The sequence below is a fragment of the Oncorhynchus clarkii genome, chromosome 15, assembly GCF_045791955.1.
Source record: "Oncorhynchus clarkii lewisi isolate Uvic-CL-2024 chromosome 15, UVic_Ocla_1.0, whole genome shotgun sequence".
Taxonomy (NCBI): Eukaryota; Metazoa; Chordata; class Actinopteri; order Salmoniformes; family Salmonidae; genus Oncorhynchus; species Oncorhynchus clarkii.
Window position 1 is genome coordinate 15,665,588 of NC_092161.1, and position 24,790 is coordinate 15,690,377.

Consider the following 24,790-nt stretch of genomic DNA (forward strand, 5'->3'; position numbering starts at 1 on the left):
TATAGGAGTTTGGTTTATTAGGACCATGTCTCTGTTTATAGACAGTAGTTTTCTGGGAACAGACAATCAATACAAAATCAACCAATTCAAAATGAAAATCATCACCTGAAACACAAAATACTTCAAATATACACCACGTTTAAATATTCTTCAGTAGAAGTACATCTTTAACTTTTTAAATACTTTATGTAACATTATCGTAGTGCACTCTGTGGTGGATCAATGATGGGGGAATGTCCTTAGAAATAAATACATAACCAAAACAAGCATGAGCAACAATATTTAGACAAACACAGAAACGAGGTCAGAGGACAGCTGACAGGAGTCTCCTGTGTCCATTGGCATGGTTACAACAGGTTGGCATGGTTAGTTGGCAAGGTAACTGAGCAAGAGGGAATGTGATGTATCATGTTACAGGAGAGACAGCGGTGTGTTAAGGTGCTCTGTCTAGGGTGTGTGTACACCATGGAGGCGCGGTGCATATAGGGGTGTTGAATGTGATTTCGATCCACACTGGTGCAGCACACCCAGACGTACAGAGTTTATATCACCTCTAGTAAGCCAGGTTATATCACTGAAAACAAATTGTATTTTTACGACAAGAGACTGGTTCCAACCAATTTAGACATACAGTAGATTATGGTAATAACAGGCTCTTACCACTGGTGGGTGTGATGACATGATGTAACGTCCTTCAAAATTCAAATACTTTTCTGTTTTGTGTGCCAACACTACGTGCACCGTGAGGAGCTTTGTGTCACACGTTTGCCACCTAGGGAAACACTCTCGGGGAAAAGAGGGCTGTTGTGAATATAGGTGATTCTGTCAGAAGTTGCAGTCCAACTCCTCTGACAACCGTTGTTATCATGCCAAGAATCCTAATCCCCTATATTAACATCAGTCATTCGGGATTTCACAATTTCATGAAACAAATCAAGTGCCAAAGGCATAGGAGAACAAGGGCCTGAGGGCCAGCAACAATCCACACCTAGGAACACCACATGATTGAACATACACTCCCAAACACACTCTGACACAACATTAGGCCCACAACATGAACACACACAGTCAAATAAAACACCCTGGGTTTTACGTCCAATATAGATGGATAATATCGGTGAAACAATATACAGGCCGGGCTCCAATTATAACCTATCCTCTACGTTTGAACCAAATGTTCCATGACACAACAAAATGTGATTGTTTTGGGACCTTTGATGCCATTAACTTTCAAAATCTCATGCGATGTGTCCAGGCTCTCTGTCTCAGCTACCAGTGCTCTTGTCCTCTGCCTTCTCAGCCTGCCTGAGGGGAAACAGGAAGCAGGAATACACATCATTATTACTGAACACACCTCAGGCAGCTGATTCTTTGTCATGATGACTAACCTTGCCCTTGCCAAATGGCAGGTCCTTCCAGAGCGTCTGCACAGCATCCCGACCCTGCTGACTCCAGCTGTACACAGAGTCCCTGCTCACCTGAGATAGAGACAACCACACACACACACAAAATTGAAACACCTTCTATGAAGTCTGACCTCAATCAGATAAACCATGTGACAGATTTAGTGCACAAAATGTCATTTAAAAAAAACCAACACACACTAATCACTCATTAAGTGTCTAAACTATTCATAACTCACAGAAATACAGCCATTAACCCCCCCCCCGTCAGCAGTCAGAGGTTCCAGCTTTCCTCCCTCCCTCTGAACAGCTGTCTCCTCATCACTTTCCTATCCTGCTGCTGTATCATACATCCTGTCTGTCTGATCTGGCTGTGTTGTGGCACACAGAAACACACACCTGTATCCTCTCTATCTCTGGGTGTGCCTCTCTCAGACAACAACATTAAACAGACCTAAAATATACCAGGAATCCACACCAGAATAGGGCACCCCGCTTTGAAACCAAAGGGCAGACTATCAATCACATACCCTCCCCACACACAATCGCTCTTATTTCACAGCCAGAACTTCCTACAGGAAACCACAGCCTTTCCCGTTAGAGAGGGGGGAAAAAGGGATGGAAGACACACACTAACATTGCACCCCACACCCACACACACCTTGGTTAAGGAGGCAGCTTGCTGGGGGTAGAACATGGAAGCACTAAGAGCCATCAGCCCGACAGGAAACACCAGCCTCTTCACCCTGGAACCTAGAGACACAGAGTAGTGCTGAGCGATTAGTGCCTCTTCACCCTGGAACCTAGAGACACAGAGTAGTGCTGAGCGATTAGTGCCTCTTCACCCTGGAACCTAGAGACACAGAGTAGTGCTGAGCGATTAGTGCCTCTTCACCCTGGAACCTAGAGACACAGAGTAGTGCTGAGCGATTAGTGCTTTTTGAGGTCAGTTCCAGTTCGGTTTTAGAAAAATAGTCCCGGTTTTAGATGATTTATTATTACATTAAATGCATTGTGGGTTGAATGCTGTAACACTGAATTAAACTATGAATAAAAGTCCCATGATGGTTGTGACTGCCCATTACTGCTTATCACTTAATAACAATCATTTGTTCACCTTAGTTTAAAGCTAGAATCCTTAATTGAAACATTAAAGTGGACATCCTGCCTCATCTGTGGTAAAACGCTGAGGGATGGGCCTGGATGTGGACACCTGCTCTTCGAACATCTCATTACAAAGTCATGGTTGTTAATATGGAGTTGTTCCCTTTTGCTGCTATAACAGCCTCCACTCTTCTGGGAAGGCTTTCCATTAGATGTTGGAACATTGCTGCGGGGACTTGCTTCCATTCAGCCACAAGAGCATTACTGAGGTTGGGCACTGATGTTGGGCGATTAGGTCTAGCTCGCAGTCGGCGTTCCAATTCATCCCAAAGGTGTTCGATAGGGTTGAGGTCAGGGCTCTGTGCAGGACAGTCAAGTTCTTCCACACCAATCTCAACAAAGCATTTCTGTATGGACCTCGCATGCGCAAGGGGGCATTGTCATGCTGAAACAGTAAAGGGCCTTCCCCAAATTGTTGCCACAAAGTTGGAAGCACAGAATAGTCTAGAATGTCATTGTATGCTGTAGCGTTAAGATTTTCCTTCACTGGAACTAAGGGGCCCGAACCATGAAAAACAACCCCATGACCATTATTCCTCCTCCGCCAAACTTTAGTTGTCACTATGCGTTCGGGCAGGTAGCGTTCTCTTGGCATCCGCCAAACCCAGATTTGTCAGTTGGACTGCTGAATGGTGAAGCGAGATTCATCACTCCAGAGAACGCATTTCCACTGCTCCCACGTTGAAAGTAACTGACCTCTTCAGTAAGGCCATTCCACTGCCAATGTTTGTCTATGGAGATTGCATGGCAGTGTGCTCGATTTCATACACCTGTCAGCAACGGGTGTGGCTGAAATAGCCAAATCAACTAATGTGAAGGGGTCTTCACATACCCGTGTATATCAATGGATGTGGCAACTAAGGATTCTAAGTCATCATCACATCTCTGCTCAGGCTGTAGCAGCCAGCCAGCCATCTACAGACTTGCCAGGACCATTGGCAGCAGTTCGCAATTAATTCTGGTCATTGTAGTTAATGACTATGTTGAATATTGGCCTGCTGAAAAATCCAACTTCCTACTACATGGCAGAGTTCTTCCTTGATCTGATCTCTCTCTAGAGTAATGGCATATCGAGCTCACAGAAGAAGAAAAAATGACATGGATTTCAAATAATTGAACCGACGTCGATAAATTAGTTGTGTGGGCGCGCGTACACATTACCTTTGGCCAGGTACAATCCTAAGAAGCCAGAGAAGCCAACCACCCCGACGCTGGGATAGAGGTCCGGAGGAGGATCATTGAGGAACTCATATGTCTCTGAGAAAGAGAGAGACAGAGAGAGAAGACACAGTTTTGTGTATGTATGTGTATATAAAGGTATCTGCATAATATGAGTGTCTTCTCACCTCTCACTGTCCTGGTGGAGGCGCTCACAGTGGGCTCTACAGTCCTGTAGACCTCCTGTTTCACAAGATATGACATCACAAAGAGGAGATAGAGAACTTTAATCTATGCTTCAATCATAAGAAGCTGCTGAGCGGAGGACAGCTCATAATAATGGCAGGAATGGAATAGTCTGGATCAATGTGTTTGATACAATTCCATGTATTCCGTTCCAGCCATTACTATGAGGCATAACTCATTGTGTGTATGTTAGTGTGTCAAGTCTTGGTAGATAGTGTCTGTCACCTACCTCAGCTTTCTCCAGGGCAACCAGACCCGTTACCTACAGGAAAACAAGAACCACAAACCTTAAATCTGAGGATTCCAAAAGAAAATTAGAGAGGTGCCACATGAGATTGCCTAGATTCACCCATTGTGTTCCAGTTGACAGGTAAGTAAGAGGCATACATCTCTGAGGAAGAGGGGTGTACCTGACACTGGTTGGTGTAAGGCTCGGCCCATTTCCTCAGCTTGGCCACGCCCTGTTCCACTGGCCCCACCTCTGGCTCCACATACCGGAGCTGCGGCTCCGGAGTAACATAGAGGGACGGGAGCTGCAATACACACACACACTTTTCAATCGAGCAGCCTACAGCAACGTTGTCCTGTCTAAGTCATTTTATCTGCAAAGTGCGTTGTGGGAGCCTGCACCCACCCAAACAGCTCTTATTAGCAGATAAGCTTGGACATGCATGTCACCTGTCCCTTCATATAACTGCCAAATAATTGTTCTCGGAGAGGAGACAGAACAGCCATACTAGCTACCTCTTCAATACTGAGACTCAGAGCTGCAGGTTTCTTCTTCACCTCGCTGGTGGCCAGGACAGTCGTGGTGCCCGTCATCAGACCCAGGACCCCTGACACAGCGGCAAACTGCGGCACCTGGCATTGGTTACACATCATGATGCGGGATCATTACTTTATGGTAAATGGGTAAATGTATGGCAAGAGTCAGGACATTCATGGCAGGTATTCAGACCCCTTGACTTTTTCCACATTTTGTTACATTTACAGCCTTATTCTAAAATGGATTAAATAAAAAATGTCCTCAATCTACACACAATACCCCATAATGACAAAGCAAAAACAGTTTTAATTTTTTTTTTGCAAAAGTATTACAAATAAAAAACAGAAATACCTTATTTACATAAGTATTTAGACCCTTGCTATGAGACTCGAAATTGAGCTCAGGTGCATCCTGTTTCCATTGATCATCCTTGAGATGACTTGATTTGAGTCCACCTGTGGTAAATTCAATTGATTGGACATGATTTGGAAAGGCACACACCTGTCTATATAAGGTTACACAGTTGACAGTGCATGTCAGAGCAAAAACCAAGCCATGAGGTCGAGGAATTGGCTGTAGAGCTCTGAGACGGAATTGTGTCGATGCACAGATCTGGGGAAGGGTACCAAAAAATGTCTGCAGCATCGAAGGACCCCAAGAACACAGTGGCCTCCATCATTCTTAAATGGAAGAAGTTTGGAACCACCAAGACTTTTCCTAGAGCTGGCCGCCTGGCCAAACTGAGAAATCAGGGGAGAAGGGCCTTCGTCAGGGAGATGACCAAGAACCCGATGGTCACTCTGACAAAGCTCCAAAGTTCCTCTGTGGAGATGGGAGAACCTTCCAGAAGGACAACCCTCCCTGCAACACTCCACCAATCAAGCCTTTATGGTAGTGGCCAAATGGAAGCCGCTCCTAATAAGAGTCACATGACAGCCCCCTTGGAGTTTGCCAAAAAAGGACTCAGACCATGAGAAACAAGATTCTCTGGTCTGATGAAACCAATATTGAACTCTTTGGCCTGAATGCCAAGTGACATACCGGGAGGAAACCTGGCACCATCCCTACGGTGGATGGTGGTGGCAGCATCATGCTGTTGGGATGTTTTTCAGTGGCAGGGACTGGGATACTAGTCAGGATCGAGGGGAAATATAAACGGTTCCAGACTGGGGCGAAGGTTCACCTTCCAACAGGACAATGACCCTAAGCACACAGCCAAGACAATGAAGGAGTTGAGAATGTCCTTGAGCCAGAGCCCGATCTAACATCTCTGGATACTTGAAAATAGCTGTGCAGCAACGCTCCCCATCTAACCTGACAGAGCTTGAGAGGATCTGCAGAGAAGAATGGGAGAAACTCCCCAAATACAGGTGTGCCAAGCTTGTAGCATCATACCCAAGAAGACTCGAGGCTGTAATCTCTGCCAAAGGTGCTTTAAAGTACTGAGTAAAGGGTCTGAATACTTATGTAAGCCTTATTTTTTTTTATTTCTACTAAATTTGCAAAAATGTCAACCTGTTTTTGCTTTGTCATTATAGGGTGTTGAGATTGAGGGGGGAAAACAATTGAATCAATATTTGAATAAGGCTGTAACGTAACAACATGTGGAAAGACCAGAGGTCTTATAATTCCCGAGTGCACTAACGTTAGCCTACATAAGGGCAAAGTTTTGCACAAAATAAAGAATAAGGCTAATATATTAAGTATATTTACAAACACGGACATACCCGGTTTGTCCAGCAATGCCATGGCCAGATTTATGAATAAAAATACGTTTTACAAGATTAACTATTTTTTTGATCGCGAATTCAGATCGTAAAACGTCTTCTCTTTTAGCTCGTCATACATATGGCTAGCTAGCTAATGTCGAATATTTTATAACTAACCCCTTCTGTCTATGTTAACTTCATTGACCCTGGCCACACTTGTAGTGGTTTGGTTTGCTGACGTTAGCTAGCTAGCCTATGCTCAGCCCAACCAACATCACTCTTTTAAACAGTATTTTACGGTTGTCATTTTGTAGTCTGTACTATTCTAAGATAACCTGAATGTATCATACAAGATACAAAAAACAACAGTTTCACCGTTACCAGTTTCCAAACGTTTGACATTTCTCTTCCTGGTGACTTTGCTTTTGTACGGCAAGTCGGACGGCAATAAAACACGATATTTCGGTATTGTGGAACAATATGTATCTCAATAGCGACATCTGGTGGTGGCACACTATAGTGAGCATCACAGGAGAGCATACGACATACTTTCCCCAACACAGTGGTGGAAAAAGTACACCTTTGTCATACTTGAGTAAAAGTATAGATACCTGAATAGAAAGTTACTCAAGTAAAAGTGAACGTCAACAAGTAAAATACTACTTAAGTAAAAGTCTAAAAGTATTTGGTTCTAAATACACTTAAGTATCAAAAGTAAAAGTAGAAATAATTTCAAATGTATTGTATTAAGCAAAGGGCTTGTCTGTCTGTCATAGCTCAGCATTTATAATCAGCCCTCAGTCTCAGTAGGATAAAATTATAGAATATTGTGGATAAAAACACCCTGTACGATGACTATTTCTAAAAGAAAAAATAAATCAGATAAACAATGTATTTACTATAATCTGAGTAGACACTGCTATTTCAAACACTTTGTAATTTATATCCAGAAATAAATGTTCATACTGTTAAGCTTTTCTGCTTTACTTGAGTGTTTTATTGAGTGTGTTGGCAGTGGTGTAAAGTACTAAATATACTTTAAAGTACAACTAGGTCGTTTCTCTGTACTTTACTATTTCTATTTTTTTTTTATGACGTTTACTTCACAACATTCCTGAAGATAACACATGGGCATCCCTTTTGCCTCTAATCTGGCTGACTCACTAAACGCATGCAACTTTTGTAAATGATGTTGGAGTGTGCCCCTGTCTATCCGTACATTTTAAAACCCAGAAAATGGTGCCATCTACTTTGCTTAATATAAGGCATTTGAAATTATGAATACTTTTACTTTGATACTTAAGTAGATTTTGTACCAAATACTTTGACTTTTACTCAAGTAGTATTTTACTGGGTGACTAACTTTTACTTGAGTAATTTTATATAAAAGGTAGCTATACTTTTACTCAAGTATGACTTGAGTACTTTTTCCACCACTGTGTTGGGGAAAAGTGTGTCGTGTGCTCTCACCTGTGATGCGCACTATAATTTGCCACCACCAGATGTCGCTGTTCCACAATACCGAAATCTGCTGTTTTTATCCCTGTTCGACTTGCCGTACAAAATAGTGATGTTGGTTGAACTGAGCATGGGCTAGCTAGCTAACGTCAGCCTCAGCAAACCAAACCACTACTACAGTAGTGTGGCCAGGGTCAATGATATTAACATAGACCGAAGGGGTTAGTTATAAATATTCACTACAGTCACTCTTTTGAATCCAGGCTGCATCACATCTGGGCGTGATTGGGAGTCCCATAGGGCGGCACACAATTGGCCCAGCGTCATCCGGGTTTGGCTGGGGTAGGCTGTCATTGTAAATAATAATTTGTTTACACACACACACACACACACACACACACACACTGATCAAAAAGTTATTTTGTTGGCATTTACGTATGTCCCCATTACCAGTAAAATGTCATCAAAACCTATTTCTTTCACTTACTTGCTGTGCTGTTTCGTTGTTCATTTGTTCTGTCGTTTCATTCTCAACCAGGATTTCTATGGAATGCCATTTTGATATTTGCTATGGAACGCCTTTTGGGTCTTTGCGTGTCAAAAAATATACTATTTAACACTATTAGACGTGTCATATGACTGCACGTAACAATTTAACGCGTTCATACATGTTTCTACATATTTATTACACATTGATTACACTATCACTCGTATTGTATATGTCACAACGACTCATCGATACGTATGCTATGATGCTGGTAAAGTTGTCTCGCACACCTACAGTGCTGGTCATTAAAAAAGTTAGCTAGCTCATGGATGCAAACAATGTTCTTCCCCCAAAACATAGCAAAACGACATCTGTTTCAGTAGCTATAGTTAGCTAGCTAACTATATAGCTAGGTTTCATCATCTAAAATATCCCTAATTTATGAGACAGTTCTTGTTTGATTAATGGTGGTCTATGTGAAGCTAGCCACAATAAGGATTAGCCACAATAGTGGACTTTGCAGTTAGCCTTCAAAATGAAAGTATGGCATAGTTCTACTATTTGTATTAATTTGCATCACTGTCAATGACACTTATTTTAAAGGCAAACTGCAAATTCCACTATTGTGCCTAATCCTTATTGTGGCTAGCTTCACAACACATAACACGATCCGGTCGAGCGTCACTAGCCAGATGAAGCTAGCTTTGGGGAACAGAGTTAAGTAGCTGGCTAGCTATTTATTTTCATGACCTGAAGTTCAATTTAAATAGGCGAACAACAAGTGGCAACCTAGCTAATAGTGGTTAGAGCGTTGGGCTAGTAACCGAAAGGTTGCAAGTTCAAATCCCCGAGCTGACAAATCTGTCGTTCTGCCCCTGAACAGGCAGCCGTCATTGAAAATAAGAATTTGTTCTTAACTGACTTGCCTAGTTAAATAAAGGTTAAATAAAATAAAATAAATATATATGCATCCCTAATAAATATCTTTGACATTTAACGTTAGCTATCTAGCCATATTTATGACTAGCTAAAAGAGAAGACGTTTTATGGTCTGAATTTGAGAAGAAATTTTTTTTTATCACAAAACATTTTAATTCCTAAATATGGCCATGGCATTAACGTTACTGGACAAAACGGGTGTCACATTATTTTAAAAAATAATACTTGTAGCTAATGTTAGCTTTATTCTTTGTTTTGTGCTAAACTTTGCCCTTGTTATGTAAGCTAACGTTAGTGTAACTTACTTTCAATACCTGTAAATAACATGAGCAAGTCTACTTCTGATAAGCTTCCCAGTAAAGCATTAAAAACTATTTTGTGTATGTCCATTACATGAAATCCAAATAAAATCCATTCAAATTACAGGTTGTAATGCAACAAAATAGGAAAAACACCAAGGGGGATGAATACTTTTGCAAGGCACTGTATGTTCGTCAAAAAGTGTTGACATGCTTGTCAAATCTTATCTACTTTTAAGAGCTGTTTGGGTGGGTGCAGGCTCCCACAAGGCACTTTGCAGATAAAATTACTTACATGACAAAGTTGCTGTAGCCTGAGTCTCAGTATTTAAGAGTTAGCTAGCATGGCTGTCTGGTCTCCTTTCCAGGAACAATTATTTTGCAGTTAAATGAAGGGACAGATAACATGTGTGTCCAATCTTATCTGCTAATAAGAGCTGTTTGGGTGGGTGCAGGCACTTTGCAGATAAAATTACTAACAGGACAAAGTTGCTGTAGGCTGCTCGATTGAAATATGTGTGCGTGTTGCGTCCCTCTATGTTACTCCAGAGCCGCAGCTCAGTTACAGTTGAAGTCGGAAGTTTACATACACCTTAGCCAAATACATTTAAACTCAATTTTTCACAATTCCTGGCTTTTAATCCTAGTAAAAGTTCCCTGTCTGGTCAGTTAGGATCACCACTTTATTTTAAGAATGTGAAATCTCTGAAAAATAGTAGAGTGATTTATTTAAGCTTTTATTTCTTTCATCACATTCCCAGTGGGTCAGAAGTTTAAATACACTCAATTAGTATTTGGTAGCATTGCCTTTAAATTGTTTAACTTGGGTCAAACGTTTTGGGAAGCCTTCCACAAGCTTCCCACAATAAGTTTGGTGAATTTTATCCCATTCCTCCTGACAGAGCTGGTGTAACTGAGTCAGGTTTGTAGGCCTCCTTGCTCGCACATGCTTTTTCAGTTCTGCCCACAAATGTTCAATGGGCTTGAGGTCAGGGCTTTGTGATGGCCACTCCAATACCTTGACTTTGTTGTCCTTAAGCCATTTTGCCACAACTTTGGAAGTATGCTTGGGGTCATTGCCCATTTGGAAGACCCATTTGCGACCAAGCTTCCTGACTGATGTCTTGAGATGTTGCCTTAATATATCCAGATCATTTTCCTCCCTCATGATGCAATCTATTTTGTGAAGCGCACCAGTCCCTCCTGCAGCAAAGCACCCCCACAACATGATGCTGCCACCCCCGTGCTTCACGGTTGGGATGGTGTTCTTCAGCTTGCAAGCCTCCGCTTTTTCCTACAAACATAACGATGGTCATTATGGCCAAAAATATATATTTTTGTTTCATCAGACCAGAGGACATTTCTCTAAAAAGTACGATCTTTGTCCCCATGTGCAGTTGCAAGACCGTAGTCTGGCTTTTTTATGGCAGTTTTGGAGCAGTGGCTTCTTCCTTGCTGAACGGCCTTTCAGGTTATGTTTATATAGGACTCCATTTTACTGTGGATATAGATACTTTTGTACCCGTTTCCTCCAGCATCTTCACAAGGTCATTTGCTGTTGTTCTGGGATTGATATGCACTTTTCGCACCAAAGTACGTTCATCTCTAGGAGGCAGAACACGTCTCCTTCCTGAGCAGTATGACGGCAGCGTAGTCCCATTGTGTTTATGCTTGCGTACTATTGTTTGTACAGATGAACGTGGTACCTTCAGGCATTTGGAAATTGCTCCCAAGGATGAACCAGACTTGTGGAGGTCTATGTTTTTCTGTCTGAGTTCTTGGCTGATTTATGTTGATTTTCCCATGATGTCAAGCAAAGAGGCACTGAGTTCGAAGGTAGGCCTTGAAATACATCCACAGGTTCACCTCCAATTGACTCAAATGATGTCAATTAGCCTACCAGAAGCTCCTAAAGCCATGACATAATTTTCTGGAATTTTCCAAGCTATTTAAAGGCAAAGTACACTAAGTTTATGTAAACTTCTGACCCACTGGAATACAGTGAATTATAAGTGAAATAATTTGCCTGTTAACAATTGTTGGAAAAATTACATGTCATGCACAGAGTAGATGTCCTAACCGACTTGAATTTTTTCTTAACTGACTTGCCTAGTTAAATAAAGGTTACACACACACACCCCCAAAAAGTTATTCTGTTGGCATTTACGTATGTCCCCATTACCAGTAAAATATAACCAAAACCAATTTCTTTCACTTACTTACTTACCGTTTCGTTGTTCATTTATTCAGTCATTTCATTCTCAACCAGGACGCCTATGGAACACCGTTTGGGTCTTTGCGTGTCAAAAAATATACTATATAACAATATTTGACATATTTGTCAATTAAGCTTGTTGACCAATCAGGACCTGAATATGACTGCAGGTCACAATAGTGTAAAGAGTTCATCATTTTTGTTAACGTAGTTATTACACATTGATTACACTATCACTCATATTTTATGTCACAACGATTCATCGATACATATGCTATGATGCTGGTAAAGTTGTCTCGCGCATCCTACAGTGCTGGTCATTAAAAAAAAGCAAGCCCATGGATGCAAACAATGTTCTTCCCCAAAATCCAGCAAAATTACATATGTTTCAGTAGCTATAGTTAGCTAGGTGTCATCTAAAATAACCCTAATTTATAAGACAGTTCATAATTGATTAATGGTGGTCGGATCCATCTATGTGAAGCTAGCCACAATAAGGATTAGCCACAATAGTGGACTTTCAAAATTAAAGTATGGCATAATTCTACTATTTGTATTAATTTGCATCAGCAATGACATACTTTTATTTTGAAGGCAAACTGCAAATTCCACTATTGTGCCTAATCCTTATTATGGCTAGCTTCACAACACATAACCCTAGCCAGATGAAGCTAGCTGGCTGCTTATAAAGTTAGCTTTTGGCATTAGGGTTAAGTAGCTGGCTAGCTATTTATTTTCATGCTCTCAACAAATGGCAACCTAGCTAATACATACAAGGATTCTTAAATCAATGCTAAGAATAATGAAAATGACTGCAGTTTCTACTGGTTATTGTTTTCAGGGTGGTTATATTGAAGCTAGCTAGGTACCAAGCTAAAGCTAGCTACCCCCAGAAGTTGCAGTTGAACAAATGATGCTTTATTACCAACGCGGTTTGAAAACACATTGTTTGTTGCCGGTGTTCTTGTTTGCAGACAGTGTTACTGTATCTTCTTTTGACACGCAAAGACCCAAATGGCATTCCATAGTATATGTCGTGAAGCTAATAGCAGTGACGCTATTACTGTCTAACTCCGGTAAGGCAACATCTGAAAAATAGTGCACTTGGAAGTGTGTACCGGTGCTCGACCAGTCGGTGAAGGCCAACATCACCCACGACAGAGAACGGTTGATTGTCAAGGGCAATTAATTCCATTATCTGGGCTTTAATGGATTTCGCCCTTGAGTTTTCTCGCTGAAATGTTCTTACTCTCGATCCACACAGTTCTGTCTTACTATCCAGGTCTGTGCCCAAACAATTTGAGCTTCTACTTTTAAAAATCCACCTTTCCAGAAACAAGTCTCTTACCGTTGCCGCTTGCTATAGACCACCTTCTGCCCCCAGCTGTGCCCTGGGCACCATATGTGAATTGGTTTCCCCCCCATCTATCTTCAGAGCTTGAGCTGTTATGTGACCTAAACTGAGACATGGTTAACACCCCGGCCATCCTACAATCTAAGCTAGATGCCCTCAATCTCACACAAATTATCAAGGAACCTACCAGGTACAACCCTAAATGTGTAAACATGGGCACCCTCATATATATCATCCTGACCAACCTGCCCTCCAAATACACCTCTGCTGTCTTCAACCAGGATCTCAGCGATCCGTAATGGGTCCGCGGTCAAACGACCACCCCTTATCACTGTCAAACACTACAGCGAGCAGGCCTTTCTAAGTGACCTGGCCCGGGTATCCTGGAAGGATATTGATCTCATTCCGTTAGTAGAGGATGCCTGGTTATTCTTTAGAAGTGCCTTCCTCACCATCTTCAATAAGCATGACCCATTCAAAAAATGTAGAACTAAGAACAGATACAGACAGCCCTTGGTTCACTCCAGACTTGACTGCCCTTGACCAGCACAAAAACATCCTGTGGCGTACTGCATTAGCATCGAATAGCCCCCGCAATATGCAACTTTTCAGGGAAGTTAGGAACCAATACACACAGGCAGTTTGAAAAAGCTAGCCTTTGCTTTCCTAACAGAAATTTGCATCATGTAGAACAAACTCCAAAAAGTTCTGGGACACTAAAGTCCATGGAGAATAAGAGCACCTCCTCCCAGCTGCCCACTGCAGAGGCTAGGAAACACTGTCACCACCGATAAATCTGCGATAATTGAGAACTTCAATAAGCATTTTTCTACGGGTGGCCATTCCTTTCCACCTGGCTACCCCTACCCCGGTCAACAGCCCATGCACCCCCCAGCAACTTGCCCAAGCCTCCCCCATTTCTACTTCACCCAAATCCAGATCGCTAATGTTCTGAAAGAGCTGCATAATCTGGACCCCAACAAATCAGCTGTGCTAGACAATCTGGACACTCTCTTTCTAAAATTATCCACCAAAATTGTTGCAACCCTTATTACTAGCCTGTTCAACCTCTCTTTCGTATTGTCTGAGATCCCCAAAGATTGGAAAGCTGCTGCGGTCATCCCCCTCTTCAAAGGGGGAGACACTCTAGACCCAAACTGCTACACACCTTTTTCTATCCTACCCTGCCTTTCTAAGGTCTTCGAAAGCCAAGTTAACAAAACAGATCAGACCATTTCGAATCCCACCGTACCTTCTCCGCTATGCAATCTGGTGTCTGAGCTGGTCATGGGTGCACCTCAGCCACGCTCAAGGTCCTAAATGATATCATAACCTCCATCGATAAGAGACAATACTGTGCAGCTGTATTCATCGACCTGGCCAAGGCTTTCGACTCTGTCAATCACCACATTCTTATTGGCAGACTCAACAGCCTTGGTTTCTCAAATGACTGCCTCGCCTGGTTCACCAACTACTTCTCAGACATCTGGCAGTCTATGGGGGTGCCACAGGGTTCAATCCTCAGGCCGACTCTCTTCTTCTCAAGGATGTTGCTCTTGCTGCTGGTGATTCTCTGATCCACCTTTACACAGACGACACCATTCTGTATACAGCTGGCCCTTCTTTGGACACTGTTAACTAACCTCCAGACGAGCTTCAATGCCATACAACTCTCCTTCCGTGGTCTCCAACTGCTCTTAAATGCAAGTAAAACTAAATGCATGCTCTTCAACCGATCGCTGCCCACACCTGCCCGCCCGTCCAGCATCACTACTCTGGACGGTTCTGACTTAGACAACTACAAATACCTAGGTGTCTGGTAAGACTGTGAACTCTCCTTCCAGACTCACATTAAGCATCTCCAATCCAAAATTAAATCTAGAATCGGCTTCCTATTTCGCAACAAAGCATCCGTCACTCAGGCTGCCAAACATACCCTCGTAAAACTGACCATCTTACCGATCCTTGACTTTCGATGCAATTTACAAAATAGCCTCCAACACTCTACTCAGCAAATTGGATGCAGTCTATCACAGTGCCATCCGTTTTGTCACCAAAGCCCCATATACTACCCACCACTGGGACCTGTACGCTGTCGTTGGCTGGCCCTCGCTTCATATTCATATTGGGGTGGCAGGGTAGCCTAGTGGTTAGAGCGTTGGACTAGTAACCGAAAGGTTGCAAGTTCAAATCCCCAAGCTGTCATTCGGCCGCTGTTCCTAGACCGCCAAGATATATTTCACTGGTCACCCCCAAAGCCAATTCCTCCTTTGGCCACCTTCCTTCTAGTTCTCTGCTGCCAATGACTGGAACGAAATGCAAAAATCACTGAAGCTAGAGTCTCATATCCGCCTCACTAATTTTAAGCACCAGCTGTCAGAGCAGCACACAGATCACTGCACCTGTACGTAGCCCATCTGTAAATAGCCCATCCAACTACCTCATCCCCATACTGTTATTTATTTTGCTCCTTTGCTCCCCAGTATATCTACCACTCATGTTTAATTGCTGTATTGTAATTATTTCGCCACTACGGCCTATTTGCCTTACCTCCCTTATCCTACCTCATTTGCAAACACTGTATATATAGACTTTCTCTATTGTATTATTGACTGTATGTTTGTTTATTCCATATGTAACTCTGTGTTGTTGGTGTTGCACTGCTTTGCTTGATCTTGGCCAGGACGCAGTTGTAAATGAGAACTTGTTCTCAACTTACCTAACTGGTTAAATAAAGGTGAAAAAAATAAAAAAATTAACAGCCAACATTGTGGGCTAAGTTAGGAATGCTGCACGTGTAGCGCAACATTCATGTGGCGTCATTACATCATGTAATTACATCACGTTAAACTAGACATCAGCATTTTTTAGCTAATATCGGCCGATTCCAATATGTACACCGATATATTGTGCATCCCTATTTTAAACAGTATTTTACTGTTGTCATATTGTACTCTACCATTAGCTACGTCTGTACTATTCTAAGATAACCTGGATGTATCATACAAGAGAAATGTTTAACCATTACCAGTTTCCCAACGTTTGATATTTCTCTTCCTGGTGACTGCTTTTGTACGGCAAGTCGAACAGGGACAAAAACACCAGATTCCGCAATTGTAGAACGATGATCATCAACAGCGACTTCTGGTGGTAGCAAACTATAGTGAGCATCACAGATGAGCACACACTTTTCAGCATCAGTGACGGAAGAGGTACCCATTTCTCATACTTGAGTAAAATGATTAGATACCTTACTCAAGTAAAAGGGAAAGTCACCCAGTAAAATACTACTTGAGTAAAAGTATAAGGTTGTAAATATACTTAAGTATCAAAAGTATAAATCATTTCATATTTCTTGTATTACGCAAAGCAGATGGCACCATTTTCTGGTTTTTAAAATGTATGGATAGACAGGGGAACACTCCAACATCATTTACAAAAGTTGCATGTGTTTAGTGAGTCAGCCAGATTAGAGGCAAAAGGGATGACCACGTGTTATCTTTAGGAATGTAGTGAAGTAAACGTCATAAAAAAAAAATAGAAATAGTAAAGTACAGAGAAACGACCTAGTTGTACTTTAAAGTATATTTAGTACTTTACACCACTGCCAACACACTCAATAAAACACTCAAGTAAAGCAGAAAAGCTTAACAGTATGAACATTTATTTCTGGATATAAATTACAAAGTGTTTGAAATAGCAGTGTCTACTCAGATTATAGTAAATACATTGTTTATCTGATTTATTTTTTCTTTTAGAAATAGTCATCGTACAGGGTGTTTTTATCCACAATATTCTATAATTTCATCCTACTGAGACTGATGGCTGATTATAAATGCTGAGCTATGACAGACAGACAAGCCCTGTCCCAAATAAAAACAGCAGGACTAATACACATGTTGACCAGCAGAGGGAAACCGCTGTTTAAAGACTGAAGTTTGGCATAATATTGGCCCGTTTGCCAGACGCATACTATTCCTGGACAAAAAAAAAAAAAAACACTCAGTGGAGATTCTCTATTGCGCATTGCTTTTTAGTCCAGAAGTAGGTTTACCGTCTGGAAAACCAACTGGGCCTAAGTGTTCATGATATCGATAGTAATTTTTACATGTAAAATATAGACAAAGACACAGATGGGAGATGACAGAATACCTTATTACATCTAAGCTGCCTTAGTGATGTTAACAGTCCCTGTTTATACACTACTGCACACATCTTATTCTGTCAAATGGAGCTACTGCCCGTGAGGGGGGTCTGCCTGGTATTTATACAGTACCACAAACCGCTCTGTGACTTTTTGACTGGGGGAAAAGGCATGTTTGTATGCTACTGCATAAATACTGCACTGCAGGTTTGATTGAATAGAGCCGTGAGTGCAGGCAAGAGGACGCTGGGTAGAGGAAAGGAGGGAGGGAAAGAAGAGGGAGATGTGGAATCAGAAAGAGTGACACAATCTCTCAAAGTATCATAAAGACTATGCTCTATTGAAAGGCAAATCACATCAACCCAACATCCCGACCACAATCACACAGAGTTAGCTGGTTGTGGATGGATCTCCATAAACACACATACAAAAAAATGGCTGACAGACAGAAGAACGTGCTTTAGCCCTTTTCATTGTTGTTCATTAAAAGAAGAACGAGAGAGATGAGCAGGTTCATATGCTGCAGCTGGCTCCGTCAGACAGACAGACAGACAGAGACAGGACTAAGCCAGGGTAGGGCTTTACAAAGTAGGATCCATAAGTTAGCCAGATCACCTTTGACACTCAAAATATGATCAAGCAAAAAAAGTTAATGTGTTACTGGGAGTTTTGAGCCTATTTCAAATTGATCTTTAATATTAACTCCTTTTCTCTATCAACTTATTTAGTTCTTTTGAATCAAAAGTTGTTTCTGGTTCATTTCTGTGGCCAACTCCTACCATCTAACACACCCTCGTCGTCTGCCACAGCAACACTCAGAGCAGATGGTTAACGTCAATAAATAAAGTGAAATCTTACATACAGTACTGCCAGAGAGACGGGGACCTTCACACTGCAGTCATCCCTGACCTCTGAACTGTTACATGGCTCTCTGTCAGCAGGACAGTGTTATTGCAGTGTAGTCATGACAACGCTAAATCATCACCATGATCATCTTTCTCACAATCCCAATTGTATGATGAGTGCATATTTTTTAATATTTTGCTCATTCATGTATCACACACACACACACACACACTCCAGCTCCACAGACTAATGGTGCTTTCAAGAGAACTGGGAAGGTCAAATCATGACGTCAGTGACCTTCAGATCGGAAAGTCAGAGCTTTAAGATGATCCCAGAGTTTCCGACTTTCGAATTCCGAGTTAGATGACCGTTCAAAACTATTTTTCCCCAGTCGGAGGTCGCTCCGCCCCGATTTCCCAGTTGTCTTGAACGCACGTCTTGAAGTCAGAGGTAGGAGATTTCCAAGTTCCCAGTTGTCTTGAAAGCGGCATCAGAGAAAGGGTTACAGAGAGACTAGATGACATCACATGAACATGACACAGCATGGTTGAGACATACAGACAGACATGGTTCAGACCAATGACGTGAATAAACCCTGGATTGCTGATGCTATCAATTAGCCAATAAAATTTACAAAATCACATGTATTTAAGTATTTCTTTGTTGTAGTGGGGACAGTAACATTAGTACTCTCTAAAGTACTTACTGTAAGGAATATGTTTTTATCAAACTTTTTTTTGTATTTTTAGTTCACATAATTAACATATATTATAATATACCAGTAAAAACGTGTAGACATTGAAACATTTATTTCTATAGCTTCCCACCCAAAATGGCTTCAATACAGCGCCCCACTGTCAGTCATCCAGGGTTTATACATTATTAGTTCAGTCAGACAGGGCTTGTAGGACTGTAGGCTGAAACGGAATCATAATAACAATATGAAACTGACCTCAGTCCAAAATAAACCAGCTGAATCATGAAAAATCTTCTCAATTTTTCCCTTTTTCTGAAAAGCTTATTTTGAAACAGATCAGCTTGAGTTGCCCACCACCACTGATCACTAGCAAAGCTCAATTTTCTGCCCGTGTGGACAGATTACTATGGCATGTTTAGTTCAGTCTGTGTCTAGTTGAAAAGCTTCTGTGTTAGAGAGTGTTAGTGTCACACCTGTAAACACCAATCCTCCACCTCCACGCCTGGGGCCTGTAGGAGGAGTTGGTCTTAAAAGGGGGGCATTCCCAAACCTTAAAGGGGTGTGTCTGAACTGCACCAGACCTCAGCTGCAGCGCCGGACGTGCTCCAGGACGTACTCAGGGAAGTGCAGAGTGCAGACCTGCAGCCCATCCAGTTTGCAAGGCATCCTGGGATACTCGTCCTCCTTCCACTTGTTGTCATCGGGGTCAAAGGTCAGGATGGAGTCAGAGTAATGTCCGTTATAGCAGAGGCCCCCCAGTACCATGATCTGTCTGTCCAGCACCGCGACGCCATGCCCACTGCGCCCGATGGGCATCGACGCCAGGATGGTCCACTCGTCTGTCTCAGGGTCGTAAACCTCCGTGGACGGGCAGCCCTGCGACTCGAATGACGCCCGGAGGATCACACACACACCCCCGAACACGTACAGCTTCCCGTTATGGGAGATCATCTTGTGGAAGCAGCGAGCGTAATTCATCTTCGACTTGTTCTCCCAGCAGCTGGTGTGTGTGTTGGGGAGGAGGGGGGTGCGGGCTGAACGCGTCCTGTGTGTGTCCGTTGTTCCCGCAGAGCCTGCTACACACAACCCTCCCCCTGCATCCAGTCCAGGGTCGAACACACACACCCCTCCCCCCGCGTCCCGCCCCGGGTCGAAAAGACACACCCCTCCCCCCTCGTCCCGCCCCGGGTCGAACACACACACCTGTTTGGAGGTGGATGAGGAGGTGATTCCTCCGGTGATATAGAGTTTACCGTTTAGGACCGTGCCCTCGTGACCGTACTTGTTGACCGGGTACGGGTCCACAAACTCCCAGCGGTCCGCCGTGATGTCATAGCGTTCCGTGGAGTAAAATGTCTCATCCCGCGTCCGCCCAGCCACCGCGTAGATGAACTTACCGATGACCCCCACTGCAAACTCTGACCTTGAAGTGAAGACACAAAAAACAAAACGTTTTTCTTTACACCTAATAGATCTTGTAGAAACATGAAACCATGTCACACCTGGGACGTGACAAGTACAGACCTGGGCACAGACATGTCGGCCATGCGTAGCCAGGAGTTCTGGCGGGGGTCGTAGCGGTAGACTTTAGAGGAGGCGTGGAACTCCCCATCAGGCCCTAGCTCCTCCCCCCCCAGCAGGAAGGCAAAGTTGTTGACGATGGCCAAGCAGTCTGGTCGGAGAGGAACCTGGGGACCTTCCAACTCCCACCACACCTACGGACAGGTCATACACACATTAGAAATATACATTATAGACACATTATAAACTGACATATATACATTAGACAGACATTAGGCACATTATCGACATATTATACACATATTATACACATTATAGCCATTAGACACTATAGACATTATAGACACAAGCCGTTTTCGAATACTCATACTAACCGCACTATTTGTGACGTAAAATTAGTATGGTCATAGTTAGTATGTTTATTGGTCATAGTATGGTCATAGTTAGTATGCTCATTGGTCATAGTATGGTCATAGTTAGTATGTTTATTGGTCATAGTATGGATATAGTTAGTATGCTTATTGGTCATAGTATGGATAGTTAGTATGCTCATTGGTCATAGTTAGTATGTTTATTGGTCATAGTATGGATATAGTTAGTATGCTCATTGGTCATAGTATGGATGTAGTTAGTATGGATATAGTTAGTATGCTCGTTGGTCATAGTATGGATATAGTCAGTATGGATATAGTCAGTATGCTCGTTGGTCATAGTATGGATATAGTTAGTATGCTCGTTGGTCATAGTATGGATATAGTTAGTATGCTCATTGGTCATTGTATGGATATAGTTAGTATGCTCATTGGTCATAGTATGGATATAGTTAGTATGCTCATTGGTCATAGTATGGATATAGTTAGTATGCTCATTGGTCATAGTATGGATATAGTTAGTATGCTCATTGGTCATAGTATGGATATAGTTAGTATGCTCATTGGTCATAATATGGATATAGTCAGTATGCTTATTGGTCATAGTATGGATATAGTTAGTATGCTCGTTGGTCATAGTATGGATGTAGTCAGTATGCTAAAAGTTCCCGGATGTCGTACTACATTCGCCAAAATATGCAGTATACAAACTGTGGACACTATTTCTGTGCTTTTAGGGCCCATAATTCAATTCTTCAGAAAATGGGAAAGGCTTCACAACATTCAGATTTGAAGAAAATGTCTGAAAATATACAGCCGAAGTACGACGAGAGCGAATACAAATTCATTGCTTTAACTAATGACAATTGTTAAGAAATGAGAAAGTAAGAAAGTAAGGACTTTTCAAATATGTTACGTTATGCTGGATGACAATTTGTTAGCTATGCTAGCCTTACGGACCACATATCATTTCAGCAGTTACTTGTATGTACCGGTACGTTAGCTAGCTACCTCGTTAGTTGGCTACTAAAACTTGGATATAAATGAACTATATGCTTTCTAGCATTTATTAACTTTATTATTCACGTCATTCTTATCTTAGCTAAGTGGTGTAATCGTTGTGCGTTTTCAATGGACATTGTTAATGAAGTTGTAAGATGTCCATCTGGTAATTTGTTAGACATGCTAACAAGCTAGAAAGAAGTTGCATAGCAACAGCATCAACTTCCAGTAGACAGGCGAAGAGCTAGTACACTCAACTGAAAATACACTTTGTTTACAGTAAACTAAAATGAAATAGTATGTATTCATTGAGTATGTAGTATACAGTATGTTAGTATGGGTATTACCACCCTGCATCCCACTGCTGGTTTGCTTCTGAAGCTAAGCAGGATTGATCCATGATGGGAGACCAGATGCTGCTGGAAGTGGTGTTGGAGGGCCAGTAGGAGGCACCTTTTCCTCTGGTCTAAAAAAAAGATCCCAATGCCCCAGGGCAGTGACACCTGTGTAGGGTGCCGTCTTTCGGATGGGACGTTAAACGGGTGTCTTGACTTACTGTGGTCACTAAAGATCCCATGGCACTTATTGTAAGAGTAGGGGTGTTAACCCTGGTGTCCTGGCTAAATTACCAATCTGGCCTTCATAACATCATGGTCACCTAATCATCCCCAGCTTACAATTGGCTCATTCATCTCCTGTAACTATTCCCCAGGTTGTTGCTGTAAATGAGAATGTGTTCTCAGTCAACTTACCTGGTTAAATCTTTTTTTTTTTTACACAGCTATATACATATTATACAAATCATAGACAGATATTGTAGGCACATTAGATATTGTAGATATTATAGAAACATTAAAACAGACACATTATAGATCTAGATACATTATAAACAGACATACATTATAGACAAACAGACACATTATAGAGAAGTGTATAATGAGTGTGTAATGTTACATTATAGACATTAAACCTGACATATTAGAGCATGGCTGTAACAAGTCTCAACACCCAGTAGCTCTTCAGTAGGAGCCTTGGTACCCCTCTGGTACCAACACAGAACCCTGCGGCTGTATCCTTGTCTCTGTGCGGCAGTAGGATCGTACCTTGGGTCTGTGCGGCAGTAGGATCGTACCTTGGGTCTGTGCGGCAGTAGGAACGTACCTTGGGTCTGTGCGGCAGCAGGAACGTACCTTGGGTCTGTGCGGCAGCAGGAACGTACCTTGGGTCTGTGCGGCAGCAGGAACGTACCTTGGGTCTGTGCGGCAGCAGGAACGTACCTTGGGTCTGTGCGGCAGCAGGAACGTACCTTGGGTCTGTGCGGCAGCAGGAACGTACCTTGGGTCTGTGCGGCAGCAGGAACGTACCTTGGGTCTGTGCGGCAGCAGGAACGTACCTTGGGTCTGTGCGGCAGCAGGAACGTACCTTGGGTCTGTGCGGCAGCAGGAACGTACCTTGGGTCTGTGCGGCAGCAGGAACGTACCTTGGGTTTGTGCAGCAGTAGGATCTTGCTGTTGACCATGCTGTGTCCGATCATGCCCCTGAACACGGCAGTCTGCGGTCGGACCGAGCGGATGCGGTTGGACCGAGTCTCGACCAGTGGCTGCTCGTTGACGTCGTGGAAGTAGCTGAGAGCCTGGTCCACCTCCTGACGCAGCTGTCGAGAGTAACGATAGAACTCTGACGTCTTCACCTGAGAGAGAGGACGAATTAGTCAGAGGCAATGTCATAGAGGAAGGCAGACTGCTTCATCTTGCAACAGTATCAGTGTGTGTGATATATATATATATATATATCTATATATATCTATATAGAGATAGAGATAGATATATAGAGATAGAGATAGATATATAGAGATAGATATATAGAGATAGATATATAGAGATAGAGATAGATATATAGAGATAGAGATAGATATATAGAGATAGAGATAGATATATAGAGATAGAGATAGATATATAGATATAGAGATAGATATATAGAGATAGAGATAGATATATAGAGATAGATATATAGAGATAGATATATAGAGATAGATATATAGAGATAGAGATAGATATATAGAGATAGATATATAGAGATAGAGATAGATATAGAGATAGATATATAGAGATAGAGATAGATATATAGAGATAGAGATAGATATATAGAGATAGATATATAGAGATAGATATATAGAGATAGATATATAGAGATAGATATATAGAGATAGAGATAGATATATAGAGAGATAGAGAGATAACTCAGCAAAAAAAGAAACGTCCTCTCACTGTCAACTGCGTTTATTTTCGGCAAACTTAACATGTGTAAATATTTGTATGAACATAACAAGTTTCAACAACTGAGACATAAACTGAACAAGTTCCACAGACATGTGACTAACAGAACTGGAATAATGTGTCCCTGAACAAAGGGAGGGGGGTCAAAATCAAAAGAAACATTCAGTATCTGGTGTGGCCACCAGCTGCATTAAGTACTGCAGTGCATCTCCTCCTCATGGACTGCACCAGATTTGCTGTGAGATGTTACCCCACTCTTCCACCAAGGCACCTGCAAGTTCCCAGACATTTCTGGGGAACTTTTATGGCCCTCACCCCCCGATCCAACATGTCCCAGACGTGCTCAATGGGATTGGGATCTTCGCTGGCCATGGCAGAACACTGACATTCCTGTCTTGCAGGAAATCTCACACAGAACGAGCAGTATGGCTGGTGGCATTGTATGCTGGAGGGTCATGTCAGGATGAGCCTGCAGGAAGGGTACCACATGAGGGAGGAGGATGTCATATATATATATATATAAAACACATGGCTTATATGTGTTTGATACAATTCCATTTGTGACGTTCCAGCCATTATTATGATCCATCCTCCCTTCACCACTGATGTATACTCCTTCCTCCCATTCCTCCAAATCACAGGTAAGCCTTTTGTGTGTGAATTCTGATACAAAGAAAGAAAGGCATCTCCTGTAATATGGGTCATATGTTTTTAACCGTTTTCTTTGCTGTACAG

General features: G+C 42.2%; 2 protein-coding genes across 8 annotated transcripts in view; both read right to left on the bottom strand.

The window, feature by feature from the left end:
• LOC139366951 (MICOS complex subunit MIC26-like) lies at positions 1-19,455 on the bottom strand. Of its 4 annotated transcripts, none has more exons than XM_071104747.1 (9): positions 19,436-19,455; positions 4,716-4,832; positions 4,382-4,504; positions 4,201-4,233; positions 3,914-3,968; positions 3,729-3,824; positions 2,065-2,156; positions 1,389-1,478; positions 1-1,305 (listed from the first exon to the last, which is right to left on the bottom strand). In XM_071104747.1, the coding sequence occupies exons 2-9, from the start codon at positions 4,791-4,793 to the stop codon at positions 1,297-1,299; spliced, it is 576 nt and encodes a 191-aa protein (XP_070960848.1). In that variant the 5' UTR covers positions 4,794-4,832; positions 19,436-19,455; the 3' UTR covers positions 1-1,296. The 4 variants fall into 4 exon arrangements, with proteins under 4 accessions (XP_070960848.1, XP_070960847.1, XP_070960846.1 ...); XM_071104746.1 differs by lacking the exon at positions 19,436-19,455 and adding an exon at positions 11,857-11,886; XM_071104745.1 differs by lacking the exon at positions 19,436-19,455 and adding an exon at positions 6,828-6,896.
• Positions 19,260-24,790, bottom strand: part of LOC139366950 (kelch-like protein 15) — a 17,643-nt gene continuing 12,112 nt past the window's right edge. For all 4 annotated transcript variants that reach the window (XM_071104741.1, XM_071104743.1, XM_071104740.1 and 1 more), the window contains 3 exons: positions 23,260-23,469; positions 20,410-20,600; positions 19,260-20,308 (listed from right to left, as the gene is read on the bottom strand). In XM_071104741.1, the coding sequence (XP_070960842.1) occupies positions 19,468-20,308; positions 20,410-20,600; positions 23,260-23,469 (1,242 nt within the window). In that variant the 3' untranslated portion in view covers positions 19,260-19,467. The remainder of the gene's footprint in view (positions 20,309-20,409; positions 20,601-23,259; positions 23,470-24,790) is intronic.